The sequence below is a fragment of the Sesamum indicum genome, linkage group LG12, assembly GCF_000512975.1.
Source record: "Sesamum indicum cultivar Zhongzhi No. 13 linkage group LG12, S_indicum_v1.0, whole genome shotgun sequence".
Lineage (NCBI taxonomy): Eukaryota > Viridiplantae > Streptophyta > Magnoliopsida > Lamiales > Pedaliaceae > Sesamum > Sesamum indicum.
This window is the reverse complement of record NC_026156.1, coordinates 4,802,601-4,814,209: the sequence shown is the minus strand read 5'-3', so window position 1 is coordinate 4,814,209 and position 11,609 is coordinate 4,802,601. Positions and strand designations below refer to the sequence as shown.

The 11,609-nt window shown below is 38.2% G+C and overlaps 3 protein-coding genes across 3 annotated transcripts in view; all 3 read right to left on the bottom strand.

The window, feature by feature from the left end:
* The window catches only part of LOC105175718 (subtilisin-like protease SBT5.6), a 3,512-nt gene extending 586 nt beyond the window's left edge, over positions 1-2,926 (bottom strand). The window contains exons 1-8 of the mRNA XM_020698426.1: positions 2,600-2,926; positions 2,325-2,517; positions 2,038-2,214; positions 1,539-1,650; positions 856-1,417; positions 684-781; positions 246-600; positions 5-139 (exon numbers count right to left, since the gene is read on the bottom strand). Of these exons, the coding sequence (XP_020554085.1) occupies positions 5-139; positions 246-600; positions 684-781; positions 856-1,417; positions 1,539-1,650; positions 2,038-2,214; positions 2,325-2,517; positions 2,600-2,677 (1,710 nt within the window). The 5' untranslated portion in view covers positions 2,678-2,926. The remainder of the gene's footprint in view (positions 1-4; positions 140-245; positions 601-683; positions 782-855; positions 1,418-1,538; positions 1,651-2,037; positions 2,215-2,324; positions 2,518-2,599) is intronic.
* LOC105175717 (subtilisin-like protease SBT5.6) lies at positions 5,303-7,422 on the bottom strand. The gene is made up of 6 exons (XM_011098266.2): positions 7,303-7,422; positions 6,996-7,206; positions 6,561-6,749; positions 6,304-6,415; positions 5,535-6,096; positions 5,303-5,359 (listed from the first exon to the last, which is right to left on the bottom strand). The coding sequence occupies exons 1-6, from the start codon at positions 7,384-7,386 to the stop codon at positions 5,303-5,305; spliced, it is 1,215 nt and encodes a 404-aa protein (XP_011096568.2). The 5' UTR covers positions 7,387-7,422.
* Positions 9,282-11,511, bottom strand: LOC105175651 (subtilisin-like protease SBT5.6; the record flags this gene model as incomplete). Its single annotated transcript, XM_011098152.2, has 5 exons — positions 9,282-9,918; positions 10,017-10,230; positions 10,309-10,666; positions 10,757-10,854; positions 10,942-11,511. Coding segments are annotated over 5 exons (1,779 nt in total), but the record flags the coding sequence as incomplete, so codon positions are not given.

Below are 11,609 nucleotides of genomic sequence, written 5' to 3'. Positions count from 1 at the left end.
CCGCCACATGGGGGCAGGACATGGAAGTGCCGGATAGAATGTTGTATTTAACTACCCGGTTGTCGTCGAACAATTTTGTTGGAGAGGTTGCCTCGCTCCATGCTGCCAAGATGTTCAGTCCAGGCGCAGTTATATCAGGCTGCAAGAAATGAACACATAAATTACAAGTTTTTTTTGGCCTTACATTGTGATTTCATGTGAATATTTGTTGGATGCTTAAAATGTATACACAACAGGTTAGGTACCTTGAGAATGCTGGGATCGAGAGCATTTGGACCTGTGGAGGAAAAACCGGCCACGAAAGGTGATGGTTTGCTGCCTAAAGCAGTTCTGGCAGAAACGATTCTTGCTCTCGGGTTCTTGTTAGATTTGATGTAATTTAGAATAGTGGCTGAATCATTGGAAAGCACAGCAGTTCCAGGGAGCACATGGGCATCAACTGATATGGAGATTCCATCGACAGGGTTTTGTAAAATAAAGCCAAGACCCCCAGCTCTTCTCACCTCCAAACCCTTCTCCACGTTTGTAGAATATCCTCTTAAGCACAAAACTATCTTTCCTTGTATGAGCTCCTTAGAAAGAGTACCCGAAAGACAGAGCCTGAAAATATAACAATGAGAGTTCATGCCACCATGATTATTATTGTATCCTGTAATATTCATATCTGATTCATGTATAATTACCCGGATGTTTCGCTATAGGTTGTGCCAGGGATTTCGGCATCTCCAGCATAAATCAGAGGATGCATCATGCTTAACTTGTGAGGGGTTACACTTTGGCCCTGAATTTACATAATAATATGAAAACTTGAAGATAGAAATAAGGATAAAAATTGTTTAATTAAGAGTATTTTACCTCAATTTTCATTCCATTTCCAAGCAAGACAGGTGAACTAAAGACTCGATCAATGCTACTTGCAGCAACAGAAATGATCCAGGGAGCCACATTTCTCACTGTAGATGGGGCGGGCCCTGAATTCCCACAGCTCGCCACTACCACAATGTCTTGTTTTGCAGCGTGAAAGGCGCCAAGCGCGATTACATCCTCTCTGTACGACGAGAGTTGATATGGCACAATAGAGATGCTAATCACGTGAACCCCATCGGCAATAGCATCGTCAAAGGCTGCAAGCATGTCTTCGCCAGGGCACGTGCTCTCAAAAATTGTGGACTGGCCCGGGATTGCCCAGCACACTTTGTAAATTGCAAGCCTCGCCATGGGGGCTCCACCGGCTGCTGTGCCATTGGCGAACCCTCCCAGAAGTGTGGTGTGAGGGACCTCTCGGCCTGCCACAGTCGAGGCCGTGTGGGTTCCATGGCCGTCCCTGTCTCGTGCTGACCGGAAATCAGTGGTTTCATTTAAGGGCCCGTAATGTGCCTCGTAACCTTTGAGGTAGTATCGGGCTCCAATCAGCTTTCTGGAGGAAATTGACCAATTAAACCTCAATAAAAGAATTCAAACTTGTGTGTGTGTATATATATAGTAGTCACAGTGCTAGTGCAACATATATAGAACTATAACCTTATAGAATAAACTACCTATTACAGTGGGATGCATTGAAACCGACCCCTGGCTGACAGATTCCTTTCCATGATTGTGGAACGGGATCCATTCCTTGATCACTAAAACTTTGTGACTCGGGCCATACACCTGCTCAAATAAACGGACAAAAACAATATGTGAATTAAATATAGGTTAATTGATATTTACGTATTAATATGATAATATTATGTGATGGAGTCAGCTTTGAGTGTTTGACGCATCGAATTCTTGGAGGACTGGGGTCTCAACTAAGAATGCTTGAGTGACGTGAGTCATTTTCTCTGGTTGCCCGAATCTGTTCTGGGCATGAACATGGCCAGAAAAAAAGGACTATTTTTGGTACCTTGTCAGATAAAGAAATTTTTAAATTGAATCTGTAATTTTATATTCTATCTGGATGGCCCGTTTCTTGGTTCCCATATATCTATTTTTCTGCATGAATTGGATGAGATTAATGTAAAGGATTGTCTCCAGGGAGACATGATTTTCAGTTACCAGTATCCAGCACTCCAACTATAACATCTTTCCGATAATTGGACAGTGATGCGTCGTCTCCATTGATAAACCCGGAATTCCCTCGTGCAAGTAAGTCAGTGAATTCCCATGACCTCGTAGTTTGAGTCCTGTAGCTTGTGGGCTCACTTTTGATTACTGAAACAACTCCATCCATGTCTGTCGAAACATCGGAAGAAAAACTTTAAAGAAGATCAGAGAAAAAGAAACATAACATGTGAAAAAGTACTTCATCTTATTATCATCACAAAAGAATTACGTTAATTTACCGGATAACTTCTCAGCTTCATCAGGAGTGAGCAGTGCAGAGAAGCCATTGATGATGTTCTTGTAACTGTACAGAAGTGAAGCTTTTGCTTCCTCTTCCGAGTTCTTAACAGATGTTAGGTACGAGAAATGATCGTCTTCAATCTCAACCAGTGTTCTTCCTGCACTCTGATATCCAATGTGAACGATGTACACCTGTGGACATTGGATGTTATTACATACAAATATCTTATGCGGACCGTGGCAATGAAATTCATGAAATAAACTGGACAAAAACCTGGCGCTGGCCAAGTGAAACTGAGAGATGAAGATTGATGAGGAAGAACAGAAGTCGTGCAACAGAAGGGTCCTTCATCTTTTCCACAACTCTCTGCAAATTCAGGTGATGATTTCTTAACTAATTTCCGGCATGCTGTGACCCGTCAGGACTAATTTATAGTGTTCAGGACAGAAAATGGAACATATGATTGACTATTTCCCAGACGAAGTTTCTTAAGATTGAACGATTCTTGGAGAGATCGTCTCCAACAATGGTAATCATGGGGGTGGGACCCGTATTTTCTATTCTTCTAATAATGAAAATAGAATTTTCAAAGTTGAGTGGCTGAGACCTTCTCTTTGATTATCTTGAGATCAGCCTCTCAAATTAGATGTGGTGAATAGTAATATATTTGTAATTTTCTATATAAGAAATACATATTATTTGTGCAAAATTCTAGCAGCAGTGTATTTTAAGAAAAAAAATTATACAGATTACCTGTATATTCAAAATTACAAATATAAAATATAATATCATTTAATAATATAAGATTTGAATTGGATACCAAATCATCCTTCACTTGTATGAGAAAAGTTGTGTGAAATGGTATGGTCAAATCAACCAAACTTGATTGAATTGCTTGCATGCACAAATATACATGAAAAAATCTTATCCAAATTAAATTAGATGAAATCGAATTAATGTGATACACTTATAATGTGATTGATCACTTTTTCTTAAATTATACACTTGTCATGTGATTGATCACTTATTCTGAACTACACACCAATTATACAATAAATATATTACAGTTGACATATAATTGGTTCAGGCCTGACCCAACTTGATCGAAGTAAAAATTTCTCAATATACATTCCCGACTCACTTCCTAGACTAAGAGACTAAGCTATCGAGTCGATGGACCGTTACTCAACTCCTTTATAGATATAATCTAGAATATAATTTCTCTACCAAGTTTCCAATTTACGACATGAACCAGTGAGTACCAGACAGAATTGACCAAATAAATAAAATCATACATATGGACCAAAAAAAGCAAAAAAAAAAAAAAATCGACGAAACGATGAAGACTGAAGTCTGCATCAGTTTGAACTTTCAACTGGACGTGGAGCGAGCCCACGATATATTTCTTGATTAAAATGAAGACTATATAGCTCTTGTATTTTTAATTTATTAATAGTTATAATTCAAATGTCATGTTAAGTTATACACCATTTGAGAGTATGTAAATTTAATTAATTAAGTACTCTTGTATTTGATTTTGAAGCTAAATGATTCATTCAATCATAGAGCATTGAATGTTCCCAATTATGGAACCAAGTCAAATATATCTATTTCAAATTTTAATAGCTTTGTCAATTAATTTCAATTAAATATCGAATAATTTAATTTATTTTTATATCTTAATCGTCAGATATTTTCTACCAATATGTTTAAAGAAAGAAAAGGGCATAAAAGCAATTCAAACTCGAATGTGACAAAAAAAAATTTACATAATTCCACTACCTTGTGAGTTTTATATATTAACTATGATATTATAAATTAAAATAAAATATTAACGATATTTCCATTGCCATATTTAATCTAATTAATTAAAGATAATTAAACTTCATAATTGCAAAAGTCTTGTAAAATGTAAAACTTTCAGAATTCCCTAATTCATTATGTCTGAGCTCTTAATTGTATCTATCCCTAGATTTTGTAGATATATCAGAACATCTATAAAATACTATTCAACAAGAACAAGCAAGTTGACATGTACTGTAATAAAGGAGTAGTACACATAGAGCAACCCAAACTCCAACTCCTACTTCAACTTGCTAAAAATATTTCTGCATGGAAAAAAAAAATTTCAATCATGGTACATTTTTTCTGTGATTGGTTCATATTTAGTGAAATTTAATCTGAGCTAGAAACTCGATAAAATTGTATAAATAGGACTTCAATCCTTGCATTCAAACTCAACAAAGTAGAGAAGTAAAGAAGTACTACAACACATAAACCTCAAAGCTCCGAATGGCTTCTACTTGCACTTCCGCCCTTTTTATCGTGGCTCTCCTCCTCTTCACCACCCACGGCCACGGCCAGCTCTTGCCCGGCCTGGTTGTCAACGGCCGACTTTGTTGCACATCCACCGGAAACTGCCCTGGCCAAGGCGTTAATGGGACTGTTGTTAAGCTGAATTGCACCAATCTTCTGGGTGTCAGCACCACCGTCGGCCAATCCACCACCAATACCACCGGATCGTTCAGCATTACCGTTCCTCGTTTAATTTCGCTCGTAGCTGGCATTCCCACAATTCCATGTGTTGTCACTGTTCAACTTCCGTTGAACGCCACCATATGCCCTGTGCTTTCCACCACCACCGGCTTACTTACCTCAACCCTCCGAGCTCTCGACATTGTGGTTGACGCCACATTAGGGAGGATTCTAAACACAACCCTCGACGGATTTATTAATTTGACGGTGTAATTGTCATTTCAAGTCCTGTTGATGGAGCATGCTTCTCCAGTTCAATCTGCTCCTATTACCTACCCTACTACTTACTACATATGAATAAGCAACAAGCAGCATGCTTGCATGGCTTTTGTTTTCTTTATCTTTAGTTGTTTAAAATTAATTTTGTATGGTAAAGTAGTGCCTCATCCACATATTCTGGAGAAGAGAATAAAATTCTAAATTACACATACATGTGAGATGTCATATATGTTTTACAAGGGGATACGTCCCCTTCTTGAATGGAGTGATTGATTGTCCCTAATGATATCAATTAGAAGAATTTACTAGTGAGGAACTTTGTAATATAAAATATAACTTTAATGTTACTTTTCAAAATTTATGCATACTTTTATAGTATATCAAACACTTATGCAAAATACTGTCTTAATTGTCCCTTATTTTTCATCTTAAAAAGGAATTACTATATACAAACCTGTACTTGGGCGCCGTTTCCAAGCAGGACAGGTGACGAAAAGACCCGATCTATGCTGCTCGCTCCAACAGTGATGATCCAGGGAGCAACATTCGTGACGGTAAACGGCGTAGGACCTGAGTTCCCAGCACTACAAGCTACCACAATGTTACGCTTCACGGCATGCAACGATCCAATGGCAATACCATCCTGGATGTAGGGCGTGCTAGTGTTCCTCCCAATTGAAACACTTATCACTTGAACCCCGTCGGCGATGGCGTCGTCAAAAGCGGCAAGCATGTCGTCATCCAGGCATGTATTTCCTTCCACCGGTGTTTGTCCTGGAATTGGCCAACAGACTTTGTAGATGGCTAGACGCACCAGTGGGGCGCCCCCGGTGGCGGTTCCGTAGCCAAAACCCCCTATTGCGGCGGCATTGCGGACTCTCCTGCCACCTATGGTTGATGACGTGTGAGTACCGTGACCATTGATGTCCCTCGGTGATCGGAAGTCCAGTTTCGGGTCAAGGGGCCCGAAATTGGCCTCGTAACTTTTCAAATAGTAGCGCGCTCCTACCAGTTTCCTGTCAAATAATATGCCAACTCTTAGATTCTCTTTCTTCTTTTTTTTCAAATGGCACCGTACGTGGTGAATAATAATTAAAATTACAAATATTAAAAAAAATATAAAACCAAGAATTAAAGGACGAAACATCAAATAAGCTAAGTTACAAAACAAAAAAATGCATTTAATGCAAAGAATTATTATTGAAATTAGAATAAAAATACACCTATTACAATGAGAAGAATTGAAAGCCACACCACTCTCGCAAATCCCTTTCCACGATGATGGAATAGGTTCCATCCCCTCATCATTGAAGCTCTGAGACTCTGGCCACACGCCTGATGAAAGAATTAAGATTATAATTTAGATAAAATTTTTTCACTATTACAAATTATAAAATAACAGAAAAGGATCATAGTAAATTGTTATATATATATCTTATTCAATTATTTTTTTATTTATATGCGCATTTATATTAATTACCACTATCCAATACCCCAACAATGACATTCTTGCCATATCCAGCTCTACGCAAGAATCGGCCTGGATTAATAGGTTGTCGTGTAGCATCCCAATTAGCTTCGAGCAAGCTCATGAAATCCCATGATCTGGTTGTGTGAAGCCTTGACTTTGTGGGGTGGCTATGGAACACTGAAATCACACCCTCCATCTCTGCCCAACAATTAAATTAAACCAACAAATTTAATACACTACCATTTCATCCTATAATTTTAATTACAGTATTTTTTTTATACAAATCAATTAAAAAACAAGCGTGATATATTTTTCATATAATTCATCACTTTTTCTGAATTATACACACAGTAAATATATTACACTTGCCATATAATTTATTTAAATACAAGTGAAATTTGGTCTAAATTAGAATTTTCCTTTTACAGGCAAGCTAGCTAGCACCTGATATTGTAGCGGCTTCTTGAGGGGTGAGCAAGGCCGAGAAGCCATTGATGACGTTCTTGTAGCTGTAAATAATGCAGGCTTTTGCTTCCTCCTTGGACCCCTTCACAGCCTGCAAATACGAGTGGTGCATCTCTTCTATTTCTTCCCATGTTTGCTTCCCGCTATGACTATGGCTATGCCGATGCTCTCCCAGGTAAACTATGTACACCTGTGGCAAATTAAAGACTTGATCGATCAGTACGTACCTCAAACCTTAATAGGTGGCTATGCTGGTAGAATCAATAATTATGATAAAAAGCAAAACCTGTCGTTGAGCAGATGAAGTTGAGACATTGACAAGTAGAATTAGAAGGGATACAATGAGGACGACATAGTACTGATTGTTCATTCTTCCTGAACTCGAACCAACTTGCCTTATTATTCTTCCAGCTGGTTCGTCAAGATTTATATACAATTCTAGGCATAGAACTATCTTAATTATATATTTGAAACGTACGGAGTGGGATTCATGCCTTCATTCCCATATGGAGTAGAAAAAAGCTATTCATTAGACTATTTCAGCTTCTCACAAATCAAGGTTGAATAATTCCTTTAACTTGTAAATTAAACTGATCACCATGATTTAATTTTAATTCTTTATTTTATAAAAGTCCAACTTGCCCACTTTAAGGATGTTTAATTTAAGGTTTATACTTGATACAATTCAGATTTATTTCATCTTCTCAGAAGTAGTTTCCTCGGAAACATTAAAATGTTTGCCGCTTGCAGACTAAAAATTCAGATTCTGTACTTTAATTAATCTAATTACATTCCTTAGTCAACTTCTAAATCATACCATTTCATCACCAACAGCATTCTGACTTGATCATTTATTTATTCAATAATGCTTTTTTTTCATTGATAATTGACTTGATCATTTATTTATTCTAAATCATACCATTTCATGGATAACACCATTTAGTCAACTTCTAAATCATATCTAAATCACCCGTACTTTATTTATTGATAATTGAATGTCAAAAGTCTTTGTATAATAATAAGAAAGTCGAAATTATTATTTTTAATTGAAACGGATATGTATAATTTTATATATTGTTGCATACGGGTCTACTAATAGTTGGGGTCAATGCAAGGTGTAATTAAAAAAATTGAAGTAATTCTAGACGCTCTTGAATGTAAAGCACAGAATTTTAGTTTTTTTTTTTTTCTTTTCCCCATATTATCACTTTTTGTTTGAAATTGGAGACGGACCCAATTCTGGCCAGACTAAGTTTTGGGCTGATTACTTTTCAAATGGATTATATTTAATTAGAATAGCCCAAAGTCGAAGCCCAAAAACCCTTAATAGATACCCAGATTTCTTCCTCTCAGGTTTTGCTTCCATCTGACAATCACTCACATCAATTATTCGGGATGAATACAATTTTGATATTCAAACACGGCCATTTATGAAATTTTGGTTTTCAAATAATTTAAATTGTAATTTTGATTTTTAAATTATTTTTTTTGGAGGGGAAAAGAATGGCCAAATTCCATATTACTCCCTTTGTTTTTTAAAAATGGCTAAACCAACCCCAAGTATTTTAAAAAACCCCCTATTTTGTAAAACCCTGAGCAGAATTCCCATTTTTTTAAAAACTAACGAAAGGCGTGCGTGTTTTTGCTCCGATTTTTCTAAAAACTAACGAAAGGCGTGTATCACGAATCGTGAGTGCAAGATAACTTTTTTTTTTTTTTTTTCCTGCTGTTCTTCTCCCAATTTTGCACTCAAATTGATAATTATGTCTTTTTTGCTAATATAAAATGAGCCCTTTTTGTTTCTTCAAGTTTGAGGGTGTTTTATTAAATTGAAAAATAAAATTAAAACATAATACAATATTGATATACTAAGATTTAACTTCAACATTTAGATATCTATATGAATATAAATAATTATACCAATTATATATTATTAACTAATTTAAATAAATTATAAAAAGTAAAAACAAAGTCAGGGTGGGGATGGGTGTTCCCAATCGGGGCAAGTCTGGATCCAAGCAAATCCATTCTATTGCCATCACTAACACTAATTCATTGTTTGAAAACAAATTTGAATCTGAAAGCATCGGCTGATTGTACATCTCAATTTTATTTAACAAGTATTATAGTCCAGCGGAGCTAATTGTTGTTTAATCATGTTGTTATATTTGTCATCCACTCTGTTAACATCAGTTGCTTTTGTTTCTTCTATGTTGCAATAAATATGGAATGAGGTCCCAATCAATGGACTCAATACTGTCACGATAGTTTTATCTTTAAATTTTATTGGAGTTGCGGTGTAAGTAAAACCTATACAGTCAATGCTTCTCAGATATCCGCCTGAAAAACTTTGAAACAGAAAACTAGGCTACTGAAACTGCCATGGGACTTCGGACATTGTGAATTCCGTCGGACCATGTATACCATCCAAATGCATACTTGTCCTTCTCAATGCTGTCAGCTGTAATACCGTTATCTAACTTTACGGTTATGGTGAAGCTTTTCTTCTGCCCAGCACGGTTGAAGAAGAGAATGGGAGGTGATACTTTGACGGAGATTCCTGGTGGAGGTTTTACACTGACGAAATAAACACTATTGCTGCCGCCCACGTTCGTTACTGTCCTAATAGCAGAAACGCTGCCATTGAGTTTGGGTATTGCAAGGGATGGATAATTGAGATTAACTGGAGACGGTGAATTTTTCGGGCACTTGAAGGAAGAATCAAGACTTTTGGATCCACTGCTGCATAGGAAGAGAAGATAGTCTTTGTAGGAGGCGTCGTATACAAGACCTGGATCAGCAGCCTTTGTGGGTCTGAAATGACCGGAACCAAATTGAAAAGGGTCTGCTGAATTGCCGGATGCATCAGTGATGAGGTTATGCTCATTGTTATTCAGCCCGGCTGCAAGACAAATCATAAGATTTTCACTGCAAATGAATAATTATGATTGAGGATGAGAATTCCAGCTCTATTTTTATCTTAATGATAGATGTAAATACCAGAGGTGATTAGAGCAGATCTTATGGCAGCACTACTCCAACTGGGGTGTATGGCCTTGAGAAGAGCAGATGCCGCGGCCACATGCGGGCAAGACATGGACGTGCCGGACAAAATATTATACTTCACAACTCGATGATCTTCTGCCATCTTTGTTGGAGAAGATGCTTCGCTCCATGCTGCCAATATATTTAGCCCTGGAGCCGTGATATCCGGCTGGTGAACAAACCATATACTTAGCATCCACATTGAGTTAAATAATTGCCCATTGCTACTCAAAATTAACTTAATTACCTTTAGAATATCAGGTGAAATCGTGTTGGGACCTCTGCTGGAGAAAGCAGCCATGAATGGTGCTGGTTGGGCACCTAACACCGTCTTAGCACGTTCAATATGCGCCTTTGGGGCTTTCGCAGATTCGATGTAGTTAAGAATCTTGAGAGCATCTCCGTAATTAACAGCAGTGGCGGGAAGAAGATGGGCATCAGCTGCTAACTCGTCCCCATTTGCTTTACTATTGCCCAAGATGAAACCGATCCCTCCAGCCCTTTTTACCTCCATACCTTTTCCAACTCTGGTTCCGTTTCCTCTCAAACACAGCACGATCTTTCCCTTGGCCTTCTCAGGAGAAAGAGATCCAGGTAAGCATTGCCTGCAGAATCCAATTAATATATATTAAATAATTTTAATGATCTATTATTTCTTCAACAAAAAGATGATGAACTTGAAAAGGAGAGAGAACCCGGATATGTTATTGGGCACATCAGAGTTGGTTACTTGAGCTGCATAAACTAATGGATACAGCTTCTTTTCCAGTTTATATGGAGTTACAGTTTGGCCCTGCGAAATCAGACATTCGTCTTACAAGAACTGATCCAATTGTTTACAAAAAATAATGGCTGATTTATAAAGTAGTGAAAAAACTACCATAATCTTGACGCCATTTCCAAGAACAACCGGTGCTGAAAATTTCCTATCCACGCTGCTTGCACCGATCGTAATAATCCAGGGAGCAGGATTAGACAAGGTAGACGGGGCAGGCCCTGAATTTCCAGCGCTGCAGGCCACCACGATGTTTTTCTTGATGGCGTGAAGCGCCCCGATTGCTATGCCATCCTCATCGTAACCTACGGGCACCCTGGTTCCGATTGAAATGCTCAAAACGTCAACCCCGTCGGCAATGGCGTCATCAATAGCGGCGAGCATGTCTTCTTCGAAGCAGGTGTTGCCGCCTTCTTTGCCTTGGCCTGGAATAGCCCAGCAGACTTTGTAAATTGCCAGGCGAGCCAGTGGGGCGCCGCCTGAGGCAGTACCTGAGGCGAACCCTCCAAGGGCGGAGACACTGTTAACCCTCCGGCCACCCACCGTGGAAGATGTGTGGGTCCCGTGACCGTCCATGTCTCGAGGGGAGAGATAATCCAGTGTTCTGTTCAGCGGCCCGTAGTATGCTTCATAACCCTTGATGTAATATCGGGCGCCGATAATCTTCCTGGAAAAATTAGGTGATCAAGTAACAAAGTCTAAGCATATTACAAAAATTGCTTGTGAAGAAATATGACATCATTATCATAATTTTTCATCATTTCTTTGGTTGA